This window comes from Panulirus ornatus, chromosome 2 (genome assembly GCF_036320965.1).
Source record: "Panulirus ornatus isolate Po-2019 chromosome 2, ASM3632096v1, whole genome shotgun sequence".
NCBI classification, from domain to species: Eukaryota; Metazoa; Arthropoda; class Malacostraca; order Decapoda; family Palinuridae; genus Panulirus; species Panulirus ornatus.
In genome coordinates this window covers 64,262,974-64,281,677 of record NC_092225.1, presented here as the reverse complement: position 1 = coordinate 64,281,677, position 18,704 = coordinate 64,262,974, and the positions used below count along the sequence as shown (strand labels likewise).

Genomic DNA, 18,704 nt, shown 5'->3' with positions numbered 1-18,704 from the left:
CAGTGGATGGAACCATGGAAGTGGAAGTGTCAGGGTGGGGGAGGGGGCAAAACTTCTGGGAGCGTTGAAAAATGTGTGGAAGGCGAGAACATTATCTTGGAAAGCAAAAATGGGTATGTTTGAAGGAATAATGGTTCCAACAATGTTATATGGTTGCGAGGCGTGGGCTATAGATAGAATTGTACAGAGGAGGGTGGATGAGCTGGAAATGAGATGTTTGAGGACGTCTGATCGAGTAAGTAATGAAAGTGTAAGACAGATGTGTGGTAATAAAAAGTGTGTGGTTGAGAGAGCAGAAGAGGGTGTTTTGAAATGGTTTGGTCCCATGGAGAGAATGAGTGAGGAAAGATTAACAGAGAGGATATGTTTGCCAGAGGTGGAGGGAATGAGAAGTGGGAGACCAAATTGGAAGTGGAAGGATGGGGTGAAAAAGATTTTGAGCAACTGGGGCCTGTACATGCCTGAGGGTGAAAGGCATGCAAAGAATAGAGTGAATTGGAACAATTTGGTATACTGGGGTCGACTTTCCGTCAGTGGATTGAACCAGGGCATGTGAAGCATCTGGGGTAAACCATGGAAAGTTTTTTGGGGCCTGGATGTGGAAAGGAAGCCGTGGTTTTGGTGCATTACACATGACAGCTGGAGACTGAGTGTGAACGAATGTGGCCTTTGTTGTCTTTTCTTAGCACCACCTCGCATGCATGTGGGGGAGTGGGTTGTCATTTCATGTGTGGCGAGGTGGCGATGGGAATGAGTAAAGACAGCAAGTATGAATTGTGTACATGTGTATATATGTATATGTCTGTGTATGTATATATATGTATATGTTGAAATGTATAGGTATGGATATGTGTGTGTGTTGACATGTATGTATATGCATGTTGGAAAGGATCGCAATTTTGCGCATGATCAAGATATTCCTATGAGTCCATGGGGAAAATGAAACACGAAAAGTTCCCAAGTGCACTTTCGTGTAATAATCACATTATCACGGGAGAAACAAGAGAGAAATATAACAGTCAGTTGATGTACATCGAAGAGACAAAGCTAGGACGCCATATGGTAAACGTGATTGTCCAAAACATACAAAGAGCGTTCATAAAATTATCATTTTTACAAATTTTATCAACAATAAAGTTATCTAATTTGTATAGACCATCACTAATATTAAGTTTATTATTCTTTGTGTATTTAATAATTGAAGATTCAATGATATTTCTCTTGGTAATAGAGTTAGAGTTAATAACTGAGATGGCGTTACTCCAGTCAATACAGTGATCATAGTTTTTAACATGATTAAACAAGGCATTTGATTCTTGTCCCATTCTTATACTATATTTATGTTGCTTAAGTCTAACAGAAAGATCCTTACCAATCTGACCAACATGAAATTTATCACAGTTTCCACAAGGCACTTTGTCCCCTTCATTGCCATATATGTATGGACTTATCAAAACACATAAACAGAATTTTCCAGCAAGCCCTATAGTGAGATCAGTAGGCTCCATCACATATGAATTGTCAAAATGGTTAGTTTCTTTATTAAGCCCTTTAGTGGGTTATTTTTATATTTTTTTTTATTATACTTTGTCGCTGTCTCCCGCGTTTGCGAGGTAGCGCAAGGAAACAGACGAAAGAAATGGCCCAACCCCCCCCTTAGTGGGTAAGGTATCAAATTCTAATATCATGAACAATGTAGATTTAGTCAACAAGCTAAACAATATCAATGTTAATTTTGATTTCAAACTAGTTAAGTTTGATGTTTCCTCACTTTTCACTAAAGTTCCAGTTGATAACCTTTTAGAATATTTATTTGATGTCGTGGATGATATTCATTTACCTGTTTCAAAGTCTGATTTCATTGAACTGATAAAATTGTGTATAAAAGACTGTGTATTTCAATTTAATGGAGATTATTACGCTCAAAAATTTGGTATGGCAATGGTTAACTCTCTTTCACCTGTACTAAGTAATCTTTATATAGAATTTTTTGAAACAAAATTACTAAAGGATATCTTACCTTCTAATGCAATTTGGTTTAGGTATGTAGATGATGTTCTTCGTGTTTGGCCAACAAATGAAAATTTACAAATATTTCTCCCCATACTTAACAATTTAAAAAGCGAGATATACATAAGTATACGTATGTAAGTAGGAGAGATGGCCAGAGAGCGTTATTGGATTACGTGTTAATTGACAGGCGCGCGAAAGAGAGACTTTTGGATGTTAATGTGCTGAGAGGTGCAACTGGAGGGATGTCTGATCACTATCTTGTGGAGGCTAAGGTGAAGATTTGTGTGGGTTTTCAGAAAAGAAGAGTGAATGTTGGGGTGAAGAGGGTGGTGAGAGTAAGTGAGCTTGGGAAGGAGACTTGTGTGAGGAAGTACCAGGAGAGACTGAGTACAGAATGGAAAAAGGTGAGAACAATGGAAGTAAGGGGAGTGGGGGAGGAATGGGATGTATTTAGGAAATCAGTGATGGATTGCGCAAAAGATGCTTGTGGCATGAGAAGAGTGGGAGGTGGGTTGATTAGAAAGGGTAGTGAGTGGTGGGATGAAGAAGTAAGATTATTAGTGAAAGAGAAGAGAGAGGCATTTGGACAATTTTTGCAGGGAAAAAATGCAGTTGAGTGGGAGATGTATAAAAGAAAGAGACAGGAGGTCAAGAGAAAGGTGCAAGAGGTGAAAAAGAGGGCAAATGAGAGTTGGGGTGAGAGAGTATCATTAAATTTTAGGGAGAATAAAAAGATGTTCTGGAAGGAGGTAAATAAAGTGCGTAAGACAAGGGAGCAAATGGGAACTTCAGTGAAGGGCGCAAATGGGGAGGTGATAACAAGTAGTGGTGATGTGAGAAGGAGATGGAGTGAGTATTTTGAAGGTTTGTTGAATGTGTTTGATGATAGAGTGGCAGATATAGGGTGTTTTGGTCGAGGTGGTGTGCAAAGTGAGAGGGTTAGGGAAAATGATTTGGTAAACAGAGAAGAGGTAGTAAAAGCTTTGTGGAAGATGAAAGCCGGCAAGGCAGCAGGTTTGGATGGTATTGCAGTGGAATTTATTAAAAAAGGGGGTGACTGTATTATTGACTGGTTGGTAAGGTTATTTAATGTATGTATGACTCATGGTGAGGTGCCTGAGGATTGGTGGAATGCGTGCATAGTGCCATTGTACAAAGGCAAAGGGGATAAGAGTGAGTGCTCAAATTACAGAGGTATAAGTTTGTTGAGTATTCCTGGTAAATTATATGGGAGGGTAATGATTGAGAGGGTGAAGGCATGTACAGAGCATCAGATTAGGGAAGAGCAGTGTGGTTTCAGAAGTGGTAGAGGATGTGTGGATCAGGTGTTTGCTTTGAAGAATGTGTGTGAGAAATACTTAGAAAAGCAAATGGATTTGTATGTAGCATTTATGGATCTGGAGAAGACATATGATAGAGTTAATAGAGATGCTCTGTGGAAGGTATTACGAATATATGGTGTGGGAGGCAAGTTGTTAGAAGCAGTGAAAAGTTTTTATCGAGGATGTAAGGCATGTGTACGCGTAGGAAGAGAGGAAAGTGATTGGTTCTCAGTGACTGTAGGTTTGCGGCAGGGGTGTGTGATGTCTCCATGGTTGTTTAATTTGTTTATGGATGGGGTTGTTAGGGAGGTGAATGCAAGAGTTTTGGAAAGAGGGGCAAGTATGAAGTCTGTTGGGGATGAGAGAGCTTGGGAAGTGAGTAGTTGTTGTTCGCTGATGGTACAGCGCTGGTGGCTGATTCATGTGAGAAACTGCAGAAGCTGGTGACTGAGTTTGGTAAAGTGTGTGAAAGAAGAAAGTTAAGAGTAAATGTGAATAAGAGCAAGGTAATTAGGTACAGTAGGGTTGAGGGTCAAGTCAATTGGGAGGTATGTTTGAATGAAGAAAAATTGGAGGCAGTAAAGTGTTTTAGATATCTGGGAGTGGATCTGGCAGCGGATGGAACCATGGAAGCGGAAGTGGATCATAGGGTGGGGGAGGGGGCGAAAATCCTGGGAGCCTTGAAGAATGTGTGGAAGTCGAGAACTTTATCTCGGAAAGCAAAAATGGGTATGTTTGAAGGAATAGTGGTTCCAGCAATGTTGTATGGTTGCGAGGCGTGGGCTATGGATAGAGTTGTGCGCAGGAGGATGGATGTGCTGGAAATGAGATGTTTGAGGACAATGTGTGGTGTGAGGTGGTTTGATCGAGTAAGTAACGTAAGGGTAAGAGAGATGTATGGAAATAAAAAGAGCGTGGTTGAGAAAGCAGAAGAGGGTGTTTTGAAATGGTTTGGGCACATGGAGAGAATGAGTGAGGAAAGATTGACCAAGAGGATATATGTGTCGGAGGTGGAGGGAACAAGGAGAAGTGGGAGACCAAATTGGAGGTGGAAAGATGGAGTGAAAAAGATTCTGTGTGATCGGGGCCTGAACATGCAGGAGGGTGAAAGGAGGGCAAGGAATAGAGTGAATTGGATCGATGTGGTATACCGGGGTTGACGTGCTGTCAGTGGATTGAATCAAGGCATGTGAAGCGTCTGGGGTAAACCATGGAAAGCTGTATAGGTATATATATTTGCGTGTGTGGACGTATGTATATACATGTGTATGGGGGTGGGTTGGGCAATTTCTTTCGTCTGTTTCCTTGCGCTACCTCGCAAACGCGGGAGACAGCAACAAAGCAAAAAAAAAAAAAAAAACTTAACAATTTAGTACCTTCCATCAAATTTACTGTAGAAAATGAAAATAATGGTATATTACCATTTTTAGATTGCATGATCCATAGACAATGACACAAGTTTAAGTTTAGCATATACAGAAAACCCACCAATGTATGCTCATATATCCATTATTACTCATCTCAACATGACAGAGATAAATTATCATCATTTCAATCTATGTTCCTTAGGGCATTACATATTTGCAGTCCAGAGTTTATTGATGATGAGTTTGAGAAGATATATTCTGTTGGATCTAAGTTAAAGTACCCTAGATCTTTCATTGATAGATCCCTTAAGTTAGCAAAGAAATCATAGAGTTGAGCCCAAACCTCCCATTGACACCAAGAATCTTTTAGTTCTCCCTTTTAATAATAATTTCACTTTGCTTCCCATGTTGCTTAAATCCTTTAATGTAAATGTTGCCTTTAGCAACAATGATACTATAAAGAATATCTTAATCAGGAATTCACTAGAAAATTCTCTTGGATGCATCTATAAATTGCCTTGTGGAAACTGTGATAAATTTTATTTTGGTCAGACTGGTAAGGATCTTTCTGTTAGACTTAAGCAACATAAATATAGTATAAGAACGTGACAAGAATCAAATGCCTTGTTTAATCATGTTAAAAACTATGATCATTGTATTGACTGGAGTAATGCCATCTCAGTTATTAATTCTAACTCTGTTACCAAGAAAAATATCATTGAATCTTCTATTATTAAATGCACAAAGAATTATAATCTTAATATTAGTGATGGTCTATACAAATTAGATAACTTTATTGTTGATAAAATTTGTAAAATGATAAGTTTATGAATGCTCGTTGTATGTTTTGGACAATCACATGTTTACCAAATGGCGTCGTAGCTTTGTCTCTTCGATGTATATCAACTGACTGTTATATTTCTCTCTTGTGTCTCCCCTGATGATGTGATTATTACATGAAAGTGCACTTGGGAACATTTCGTGTTTCATTTTCCCCGTGGACTCATAGGAATGTATTATACATGTGTATGTGGGTGGGTTGGGCCATTCTTTTGTCTGTTTCTTTGCGCTACCTCGCTAACATGGGAGACAGCGACAAAGTATAATAAGATGAAATAGATAATTAATGCAGTATAATACATAACACATACTCATGATAATGATTGAACTGTAATGGATGCAGAGAGAAAATTAAAACAGACTTAAATGGAGGCCAAGTTGTTAACTCATGACGATTCACTAAAATAGGGAATATTATCATTGTATGTATTACACTTTTATGCGTTATGATGCTTGGCGTAAAAGCTTATCTTGGTATTATAATGTATATGATTTGCCTAAATTAGTTTGAAAACAAGGAAGAAATAATTGAAATGCTCTTTTGGTGGTGATAGCAGGTTTAGATGGTGAATGATTCATTACTTTGGGTGGGACTTTTAACCTGGAATGGAAATGTTGGACTCCTTTATAGTAAGAAGTTGTTCAGCAAAACTGAACTGTTTCATCAACGCACTATGATATAGCTCTGCCAGAGGTGACTCTTCACTTGCAGTGTAACCACAGGCAGTTGTAATCTGGGAACACAACCTCTCAGACTTATGTATTTATATTTATTTATTTATTTATTGTTCTTTGTCGCTGTCTCCCACATTAGTGAGGTAGTGCAAGGAAACAGACAAAAGAATGGCCCAACCTACCCACATACACATGTATATACCTAAATGCCCACACACGCACGTATACATACCTATACATATCAACGTATACATTCATATACATATACAGTCATATACATACATACATATGTCCATCTTCATACATGCTGCCTTCATCCATTCCCGTCGCCATCCCTCCACACATGAAATAGCACCCTCTCCCTCCCGTGCGCATGCGAGGTGGCGCTAGGAAAAGACAACAAAGGCCACATTCGTTCACACTTACTCTCTAGCTGTCATATGTAATGCACCGAAACCACAACTCACTTTCCACATCCAGGACCCATGAAACTTTCCATGCTTTACCTCAGAAACTTTACATGCCCTGGTTCAATCTATTGACAGCAGTCGACCCCAGTATAACACATTGTTCCAATTTACTTTATTCCTTGCACACCTTTCACCTTCCTGTATTTTCAGGCCCTGATCGCTCAAAATCTTTTTCACTCCATATTTCCACCTCCAATTTGGTCTCCCACATCTCCTTGTTCCCTCTACCTCTGACGCATGTAACCTCTTTGTCAATCTTTCCTCACACATTCTCTCCATGTGACCAAACCATTCCAGTACACCCTCTTCTGCTCTCTCAACCACTCTTTTTTATTACCACACCTCTCTCTTACCCTTTCATTACTTACTCTATCAAACCACCTCACACCACATATTGTCTTCAAACATTTCATTTTCAATGCATCCATCCGAGCCCATGCCTCGCAACCATATAACATTGTTGAAACCACTATTCCTTCAAACATAACCAATTTTGCTCTCTGAGATAATGTGCTAGCCTTCCACACATTCTTCAATGCTCCCAGAACCTTCACCCCCTCCCCCACCCTGTGACTCACTTCTGCTTATATTGGTTCCATCCACTGCTAAATCCACTTCCAGATATCTAAAACACTTCACTTCCTCCAGTTTTTGCCATTCAAACTTACCTCCCAATTAACTTGTCCTTCAACCCTACTGAACCTAATAACCTTATTCTTATTCACATTTACTCTCAGCTTTCTCCTTTCACACACTTTACCAAACTCAGTTACCAACTTCTGCAGTTTCTCACCCGAATCAGCCACCAATGTTGTATCATCAGCGAACAACAATGAACTCACTTCCCAAGCCCTCTCATTGACAACAGACTGCATACTTGCCCCTATCTCCAACACTCTTGCATTCACCTCCTTATCCATCCCATTGATAAGCAAATTAAACAACCATGGAGACATCAAGCACCCCTGCCTCAGACCGACATTCACTGGGAACCAATCACTTTCCTCTCTTCCTACTCGTACACATGCCTTACATCCTTGATGAAACCTTTTTACTGCTTCTAACAACTTACCTCCTGCACCATATACTCTTAAAACCCTCCACAAAGCATCTCTATCAACCCTCTCTTATGCCTTCTCTAGATCCATAAATGGTACATACAAATACATCTGTTTTTATAAGTATTTCTCACATACATTTCTCACAAATTAATTAACTATGGAGATGTCACGCACCCCTTCCACAAACCGACATTCACTGGGAACCAGTCACTTTCCTCTCTTTCTACTCATACACATGCCTTACATCCTTGATAAAAACTTTTCACTGCTTCTTACAATGTACCTCTCACACCATATACTCTTAATACCTTCCACAAAGTATCTCTATCAACCCTATCATATGCCTTCTCCAGACCCATAAATGCTACATACAAATCCATCTGTTTTTTAAGTGAAGAGCAGTGAAGTGAAGAGTGAAGAGCAGTTGCAGAAAGTTGTATGTTTTATGATGTAGGTAAGTAGAGGAGATTGAAGGTAAATGCAAATAAAAGTAAAGTAATGGTGTTTGTAAAGAAACAGAGTGAAAGTATAGATTTTGTAAAACCACATAGAGTGAAAGAAGAAAGTGTAATAAATTGTGATGTGGATATGGGGGGAAAAAGATTGAAAGAAATGAGGGAATTTAAGTGTGAGCTATCTTGGGTAAGTATGCTGAAATGGAAGGAGAGATAAGGGAGAGAGCAGTACAGGGTTGAAGATTCACTGGGTCCCTTAATGAAATAATGAAGGGTATAGGTATAAGTATGGAAGGGAGAAGAGGACTAAGGGACAGCATAGTCCTCCCAACCCCAACCTATGCAGCCGAAATATGGACTTGGAATAAGCCACAGAGGTCAAGAATCCAGAATGTGGAAATGAGCTGTTAAAGAGAGCATGTGAAATAAAGAAAAAATGAAAGCATGTATGAGCGGTATGTTTTGGGAAGGAATGAAAAGAAAATGAATTGTGGTGTGGTAAAATGTGTGAAACGTAATACTTTAAGGGGGTTTGGTCATGTGGAAAGAATGCAAGGCTGGGAGTTTACAAGGAGCTGATGTGAATGGAAGACCACATGTAACATGGGCAAATAGGGTGGAGGAATTCTGGAGGGAGAGAAACAGAGGAAGAATGTGAGGAATGGTGCATATGAGGGAGGCATGTAAGGATAGGGATAAGCAGAGATTCTTTTGCTGTGGCTACCTCTTGATAGGAGTTCCCAGAGGGATCAGACGTCAGAGAAATAAATAGATAGAGTATGGTTGAGAGAGCAGAAGAGGGTGTGCTGAAATGGTTTGGAGATATGGAAAGAATGAGTGAGGATAGATTGACGAAGAGGATACATGTGTCAGACGTGGAGGGAACAAGGAGAAGTGGGAGACCAAATTGGAGGTGGAAGGATTTAGAGAAAAAGATTTTGAGCGATCAGGGCCTGAACATATAGGAGGGCGAGAGGCATGCAAGAAAGAGTGAATTGGAATGATGTGGTATACCATGGTGCTGTCAATGGACTGAACCAGGGCATGTTAAGCATCTTCGGTAAACCATGGAAAGGTCTGTGGGACCTGGATGTGGATAGGGAGCTGTGGTTTTGGTGCATTACACATGACAGGTAGAGACTGAGTGTGAACGAAGGTGGCCTTTTTGTCTGTATTCTTGGCGCTGCCTCACTGAACCAGGGGATAGCGATGGTGTTTTCCTTTGGGATGGGGTAGCAACAGGAATGGATGAAGGCAAGCAAGTATGAATATGTGCATGTGTATGTATGTAATGTCTGCGTATGTGTATGTATATGTATGTATATATGCATATGAAGGCATTTGTGTATATGTATGTCTATATGAGTGGATGGGCCATTCTTCGTCTGTTTCCTGGCGCTACCTCACTGATGCGGGAAACAGCGATTATGTATAATAAATGATAGATAAGATAGATAGATAGATGAGAGAGCAGTCCAGGGTAGAATAGTCATTGGTCCCCTTGATAAAATAATGAAGGGTTGAGGTGTAGGTATAGAAGTGAAGAGAGGATTATGGGACAGCATGGTCCTCCCCAACTCTGACCTATAGAGCTGAAACAATGACATGGAATGAGTCACAGAGGTCAACAATCCAGGCTGTGGAAATGAGCTATTTGAGAAGAGCATGTGTTTTGGCTAGATGGAATGAAGAGTAAATGAAAGGTTGTATGAGAGATGTGGTACAGCAGGGAATGCAAAGGAAAGACTTGTGGAGTAGTAGAATGGGTGAAATGTAAAACTTTGAGGTGGTTTGGGCATGTGGAAAGGATGCCAGATTGGGAGTTTAGAGGGAAGCTATTTGATAATATAGTGAAAGGGGTTGGTGCGAGAGATCACCTGTGACATGGGCAAATAGAGTGGAAGAATACTGGAAGGAGAGAGAGAGAAATGGTGGAAGAATGCGTGGAATGATGTCTGTGAGGGATGGATGTAAGGACAGGGAGAAGTGGAGACTCTTTTGCCATGGACACCACTTGATGGGAGTTCCTGAGGGAACAGGCGTCAGAGATATAGATACATAGATAGAGAGTAATGAATTGTTACTCTTGTCGTGGGTAGTTGAGGAACCAATTAAGTGGTGTCCCGCAGGGTGAGAAGACATTTGAATGCTTTTTTCACATATATTTGCTGCTTAATTTTATATGCTTTGGTTGATACATGATGTAATTTAATAAATATAGTTTCTTATGAGTAGAAAATTATTTTGAACTGAGTTTACTTTGTTGAAGTTATCAATATTTCATAAGTTAGAGAATATGTATTCATATGTCTTTATCTTTACAGGCTGCGTACACTGATGCTACTTTGGCTTGTGAAGGACGTTTCTTTCCAGTGCACAAATTTGTGCTGTCTACCTGCAGTGAATATTTTAATGCAATTTTCGATTGGACTCCATGTGTGAATCCTGTGGTTGTTTTAAACAATGTTGCTTGCAAAGAACTTGAAGCTCTTTTGGATTTCATGTACATCGGAGAAGTTAATGTAAGGGAAGCACAGATTCCAGATGTAATGCATGCTGCAGAATGTCTGAGGATCCGAGGATTAGCTATGGTTGATGATGATGGTGTAAAAACCCAAATATCTGCCAGGAGTCCTTCGGACTTGGATGGACCATTGAAAAAGAAGAGACGTCCAGATGTTCAAAGGAGTGTAGCAACAACCTCACAGATGCAGCTTCCTCCTCCCACACATCCTGCTCCGCATCTTAATTCTCATACGCCCCGTCTCCCACCTCCAACAGTTGTAGCTACAACATCTGCACACCATTTATCACCAGAACCAAATTTCTCATCAACTGTTGACAACACAGACCATCCCCACCACTCTCAACTCCCAAAACCTCATCACCATCATATACAGCAGCAGCAAACTTTCCCCATTCAGAGTAGTTCAACAGTAAACCTTCCACACCCTCAACCATCTCATACTCCACAACCATCACTGACCACACAGCATTCTCAGTTGGGAATGAACCAAAACCTCCAGATTAAGACCTCTCCTTCACACCTCTCAGTTTCACAGCATGTCAGTCCTACAGATCTTTCAACCCATGGGCAGACTCAAGAAATCAATATCCCCCCAGCTCTGACACCAATTGATAAGGTCATGCAGGAAGTCAAAGTGAAATTTGAAAATACAAGCAAGCAGCAAGTACTTGAAGCCCAGCCTGAGGATGGATCTGTTGGAATTCCTGACTTGTTGGACAGCTTGGTTGACATGCGGCCACTTTACGATGCCAAAGGAACGCAAGGAGAAGAATTTGCAACATTTCACTCTGTGGTAATATTTTCCATTACTTTGTATACTGATGATAAGTCAGGCTATTGGTTTTATGGATATTAGACAGACTACTATATCCAGTAGACTTTTTAAAGCTAGAGTATTTACAGTCAATAAGAACAATAATAAACTGATAATTGCAGGCTATCATTTTTTTCTTAAGTTGGGTTCCAGTCACAGACAGAATATAGAGAGGTCAGTGAAAGGGAAAAAGAAGAGACAAGGTAAAGTATTGACGAATATTGGAGGAAGTAGAAGACCTCTCTTTTAAAATGTGCCAGGTCATAGTTATTGGGAAGGACATGAGAGTAGAGGATTCCAAAACTTTGAGGTGTATGGAAAGTTTTCAAAATGGCCCACCCTTATAACTAAGAGTTTTGGAGAGAGTAGGGGGTATGCATTCTGTTGTAGTTGTGGGGTGCATGGGAGGTAAGTCAGATGATCTGGTGTTGGTGGTAGATTCGAGTGAGAAGTTGCAAAAGCTGGTGTCTAAGTTTGGGAGAATGTCCGAAAGGAAAAAGTTTAGGGTAAATGTGGATTTTAAAAGTAAGACTGTTAAGTTGAGCAGTGAAGAGGTAGATTATTTGGAATGTGATTTCAAATAGAGAGAACCTGGAGGAAGTGGAGTGTTTTAAATACCTGGGAATAGACATGGCAGTAAATAGAATCATGGAAGTTAAAGTTAGTTATAGGATGTGGGAGGAGCAAAGGTCATTGGGCGTTGAGGAATGTGTGGAAAGAGAGGGCATTATCTGGGCAGGCAGAGAGGGGCATGTTTGAAGGTAGAGTTGTCCCGATGGTGTTGGATGGGTGTGAGGCTTGGACTAAAGATAAGAAGGCAGATAAGAAGGTATGAAGAGGGTCAACTTGTTGGAAATGGAATGTTTGAGGATAATGTGTAGTGTGAGAAGGGTGAACCTTAATGCTTTGAGGTGATTTAGAAATGTGGAAAGAATGCAAGATGGGGAGTTTACAAGGAGAGTGTATGATAGTATGATAATAGAGGTTGGTGTGAGAGGAAGATCACCAGTGACATGGAGAAATAGAGTTGAAGGATACCAGAGGGAGAGAAATGGTGGAAGAATGCATGGAATGGGGTATGCAAGGAATGCATATAAGAACAGGGATAAACGGAGACCCTTTTGCCATGGCCACTCCCTTGATGGGAGTTCCTGCAGAGAACAGGCATTAGTGATATAGATGTATAGATAGATAGATAGGAGGGTTGATCGAGCAATAGATGATAGGGTAAGAGAGTGATATGGTAGTAAGAGGAGTATATATGAGAGAGTTGAAGAGGGTGTGCTGAAATGATGTAGACATATGGAGAAGATGATAGAGGAAAGGATGACTAAGAGAGTTTATATGTCAAAAGTGGAAGGAACAAGGAAAAGGGGGAAATAAGGAGGAGGTGGAGGGATGTAGTGAAAAATGCCTTGAAGGCTTGGGTCCTGAAAATTCAGGAGGGTATGTGGCATGTAATGAACAGAGTAAATTGGTGTAATATGGCTTACAGGGAATGACATGCTGTCAAAGGGCTGAACCAAGGCATATAAAATGGTCAGTGGAAACTGCAGATAAGTCTGTGGGACCTGATTGTGGATGCATTATACGACAGGTAGAGAGTGAATGTGAGTGATTGATGCCATATCTCTGTCTGTTCCTGGTGCTACCTCACTAATACAGGAAATGGCAAATATGTAAGAAAAAAGGAAAGAAAAATAACTAAGACTACCCTGTATTATCATTTGCTGCTATACTTTTGTTCTTCTTTCATATAACCAAGAAGGTACATATTATAAATAGTGCTGGCCAGTACATAGAAAGTGCATGTACTATTTTCATAGACATTGCCACTTAATGGATTTTTTCAGTGTTTGATCAAATACCTTGGAATTCGGTGACATGTGATATGGTGCTTGAATATCAAAAGAGACCTCCCACCCACATCATGTCGCACTTAAGCTGACTGAGTCATTCAACCTCATGGTTTAAGGTATTAATTGCCTAGCTGAAGGCAAGATTAACTGGCTTTTTACCTGATCTTACCTGTTGAGACATAATCCTTTTGATCACGGAGAAGGGAATTGTTAAGTAGGGTAAGTGTATATGATTTTATGATAATCTAGATTCCTTTAAAAGAGGATTCTGATTTTCCTTTGAATTCCACTGGGGTCATTTTCTGCACTGAGGTGTACACTAGAATGAAGATATCATTCTAGGCTTTAAGTTAAAAAGTAGGAATCAGAATGTATTCTTATTTGGATGATATTATGATGAATCCTGGTGTAAAGATGCTCTTTTAAGGGATCTAAATTCAGTAATTAGGCTTTTCAGAGACTTAAACTGTACACTCATTTGTGAAAATATCAGGTAGGTCCCTATTAGTTTTTTGTATTTCAAGGACATCTTCAGGTTAGTAATTTCTCATAAAGCTTTCCCCTGAAAAAGCTGAGGATAATCAAAAATTAGGGAAATGATGAGGTGCGGAAAATTTATCCAGGGGATAGCTAGAGATGATATTAATGTGGATGGGTATTAGAACTACACCCACATGTTTCATATAGGTGAAGCTGTTGTATAACTGTAGGTGGAACTGAAATGCTTGTCATACTAGAAAGTTTGGCTTAGGTAGATGCAAGTTTATCACATTAAGTAGGTATGTGTTTAGGTGACCAGTTTTCTATCATTTGTTTCTATGAATTCTAAGGATCCAAATCTTAATCTCAAATTTTTTTTAAAACAAGACAGGAGGTTGTGACTCCATCCACATTTTCTTCAGGGATTCTTAGAACAATTCTGGTGAACCTAGCACAGTGCCTTTTTTAGACATGAAAGCAATTATATTTACCTTGCACAAGTTTGCTCCAGTGTTAATGGAGAAATCAGTTGAGATGTATTTGAATAGTTCACTTTTGATTTGAGATACTTTAGACCTTTTAAGCTCCTAGGTTTGACAGAACATATTTATTGCCTTAGATTATGCTCTCTTTTTTTTTCCCATTCACATTTTAAAGATGTTGAAGTGTTAAATGTCATTGCAACCAGTATTCTGAACATACAGAATTGGAATGTGATTAATTGCTGTCATTTAATATAACTCCCCTACTTGCTTTCCACCTTCATGTAGCTCATTCATCATCCCTTGGATTAAATTAGTTGAGGGAGAATACATGCCATAATCATGTTTAATACACAAGGAAAATATAGCTATAATGTTTTGTTATAGCTCTCTTAAAATCTTTTATAAAATCACAGCAGGAAGAATCTGCTGAATTATACCTCCAGGCAACCCTCAGCTCAGCTGACATATTGCCAGTCTCTTAAAAGCAATGAGAAGGAGAAATAGTGAGCCCCAGTTAAGGCTATGTTTGTAAATAAGTTTGCCAACTCTGAGTCTCCATTTGATTTCAAGTAGTGACGTGCAGTATCTTAGGTGTTATGATATGATACCTTTTGATAAATGAATTTATCTGGTCACTGTTGGTCTTCCAGTGTAATCAGAGTTTAAACAATACCTGCCATGGTGATTTTTCTATTTTTTCTTGTGAAAATCAGTAATAAATGGCTAGTAGGGAGTAATAGCTTACTAACCATTTTTTTTCAGATATTAAATGGATATGAAATTTTTTATTTCCATACATGTTTGTCATTTTCCATGAGTGAGGTATCGTCAAAAACAGACGACAAGACCTTAGAGGGCAAAATTCCTCACTTGGCTCCTTGCTCTGTTCCTTCTTTTGGAAAGTAATTTAGGATGGAAGGATTTCCAGCCACCTGCTCCTGCTCCTCTTAGTCATCTTATATGACACTTAGAGAATACGTGGGCATTATTCTTTCTTCCCTATCCTTATGGATATGTTGATAATTTTTTTCATAATTATCCTCAAATATTGATACTTGGACCTATACTTCTATGATTCACAATCCCATAAATGGATTTATTTCCATCATATCTCACCATAAAAGATTGCTCACCACTGCAAGCATGCAGACACACCTCAGACATCACCATTCACAACACTTATCCAAACCCCATTGCTCCCACTACATACAAGTAACAGATACCAGTATAAAACACACACTCATACCAATTGAAAACAAACATTAGTATCTCTCAGAGCCCCAGTCACACTCTAAACATTATCCATCCATCCATTATTCATCGTTGTCATCAAAATCACGCTCATACAACCAATCATCTTACTCAAAAAACACTACATACAAATAGTCCTTATGCAGAAAACTGGATTAACACCCTCATTCATCCTCACTCCTATAACTACACAACCCTAGACAAGCCAGGTAAAACAGACAAGAAGGAGGATTTGTAATGCGTATTTATCACGGCAAATCATACGCTGACACCAATAGACATAAAGCATCTTACAGACTCTGTTAATGCTCTTGAAATCCCTTCCATAAATTTTTTGTTCATACATCTTTGTCATTTCCCATGTTAGCAAAGGAGATTCAGGAATAGATGAAGGAATGGCCTCATTCACTCACATCCACTTTCTAGGTGACATGTCAAGCACTGAAACCAGGACCCCCTATTCATAATCAGACCCCATATACCTTTCTGTGGTTTCCCCTGAAAGTTTTATATACCCTGGTTCAGCCCATTGATAGCAGTTTGTTCCCTGTAAATGATATCATTCCAATTTGTTGTGTCTCTTGCATGCATTGCCCCCTCTTACATATTCAGGCACAAGATGATCCATAGATATACATGGACGAGGAGTGATGGAAGAGAAGAGCAAAATGTTTTGATTGACTATGTGGTAGTGGATGAAAGAATGAGAAAGGCTGTACTAAATGTTAGAGTTGTGAGAGGATTTTTTTGGAGACTCTGACCATTTTGCAGTTCTTGTGGAGATGAAGATCAGGGAGAATTGGAGGTATGATGTAAAGAAGGATGGGGAGGTAGAAGTGTTGCCAAGTGAGAAGATGAATCAGAAAATACATGGAGGAATGTTATAAGAAGGTATCTGAAAGTGTAGATGGAAGTGCAGTAAATGTTAATATGAATGAAGTGTTTGAAATGTTGAGAGAGATACAGTGAACGGTTGTAGAATTTGTAGTTGGATACAAGGATGTGAAATACAGGAATGTAAAGGGCAATACATGGTGGACACATAAGATGAGAATTGCTGTGGAAGAGAAGAAAAAGGGATATTGTAGATTGCTTGATGGAAAAGTACTGTTCAGAAGAGGAGGAGGGAAGAATATTACATATTTAAGTGGAATTTTAAGAAGCTGTTAGAAGAAAGCAGTGAAAGAGTAGATGAGAATTTTTGAAGAATGTTAAGTGAAAAATTTCAGAATGATAAAAAACAGTTGTGGAAGGATATGTAAAAGGAAAGATGTGGATATAAGAGTGGAAATGTTGATGTGAGAAGTAAGGAAGGGGAAGTGCTGAATCAAAAGGAGGAAAAGAAAGGAAGATGGAAAGAGTATTTTGAAGAACTGATGAAAGTGGAAGAAATGGAGGCAGCAGTTTTTACATGCATGGGTATGGAGGATGGAAGGAAGAGGATACAAGTGTAAGGGCCTGTAGCAAAGAGGGAGGTAAGAAGGGCAACAATGAGGCTGAAGGAAGGAAAGGCACCTGGAGTGGATGGGATAACAGGTGAATGGCTGAAGTATGGTGGAGAAAGCAGGGTAGAGTGGATGCATTGGGTATGTGATTTATCATGGAAACTGAAGGTTGTGCTTAAGGATTGGGTGAAAGCTATTAATGTTCCATTATTCAGAGGGAAAGGTGCTAAGGATGTATATAGCAATTATAAAGGAAAAAGTCCGTCAAGTATACCAGGAAAAGTGTATGCAAGAATGTTAATTGATCGAGTGATGGAAGTGGCTAAATGCAGAATAAGTGTAGAGCATGGGTGTTTTTGGAAAGGTAGGGGATGTATGGATCAGATTTTTTTTAGTAAAGATGAACGTGGAAAAGTATTTAGCAAAAGGTAAGAAGTTGTATGCAGCTTTTATGGATCTGGAGAAAGCATATGACCGAGTCAATTGAATGCTTTATGGGATGTGTTAAGGATATATGGTGCAGGGGACAACTGTTGTATGGTGTGAAAGCCTTCTATAGAGGAGCAAATGTATGTGTAAGAGTGGATGGAGAGTTGAGTGAAAGTTCTGTGATACATGTTGGTGTGTGACAGGGCCGTTTGATGTCACTGTGGCTTTTTGAAATATGTAATGGATTGAGCGTGGAAAAGTATTTAGCAAAAGGTAAGAAGTTGTATGCAGCTTTTATGGATCTGGAGAAAGCATATGACCGAGTCAATTGAATGCTTTATGGGATGTGTTAAGGATATATGGTGCAGGGGACAACTGTTGTATGGTGTGAAAGCCTTCTATAGAGGAGCAAATGTATGTGTAAGAGTGGATGGAGAGTTTAGTGAAAGTTCTGTGATACATGTTGGTGTGTGACAGGGCCGTTTGATGTCACTGTGGCTTTTTGAAATATGTAATGGATTGAGCGATAAGAGAGATGAAAGTAAAACTAGGGAAAGAGGGTGCAGAGATGAAGTGTGGCATTGAGATATGGTGGCGAGTGGCAAACCTGTTTGTGGATGATACTGTGTTTTTTTCTGAGAGTGAAGAGGAGTTACAGAAGATTGTAAGTGTGTGTAAGCATAGATGAATGAAGGTAATTGCAAGTAAAAGTAAAGTAATGGTGTTTGAAGAGAAACATGGTGAAAATATAGATTTTCTAAAATCTTAAAGAGTGAAAGGAGAAAGTGTGCTAAATTGTGCTTTTGATAAGAGGGAGAAAGACTGGAAGAGGTGAGAAAATTTAAGTTTTAGGAGCTGTTTTGGGTAAGTTTTTAGGAGCTGTCTTGGATAAGTTTGATGATATGGAAAGAAAGATAAGAGAGAGAGAGCAGTACAGGGTAGATGAGTCATTGGGCCCCTTAATAGAACAATGAAGGATTGAGGTGTAAGCATAGAATTGAAGAGAGGATTAAGGGACAGCTTAGTCCTCCCAACTGTGACCTATAGAGTTGAAACAATGATATGGAATGAGTCACAGAGGTTAACAATCCAGACTGGAAATGAGCTATTTGAGAGGAGCATATGGTGTGGCTAGATGGAATGAAGAAAGATATGAAGGGGCGTATGGCAGGGAATGCAAAGGGAATAAATTGTGGAGTAGTAGAATTGAT

General features: G+C 39.4%; 1 protein-coding gene across 4 annotated transcripts in view; it reads left to right on the top strand.

Moving 5' to 3' along the window:
* The window catches only part of LOC139756717 (uncharacterized), a 61,578-nt gene that overhangs the window by 29,242 nt on the left and 13,632 nt on the right, over positions 1-18,704 (top strand). For all 4 annotated transcript variants that reach the window (XM_071676424.1, XM_071676413.1, XM_071676433.1 and 1 more), the window contains one exon: positions 10,528-11,523. In XM_071676424.1, coding sequence (XP_071532525.1) covers positions 10,528-11,523 — 996 coding nt within the window. The remainder of the gene's footprint in view (positions 1-10,527; positions 11,524-18,704) is intronic.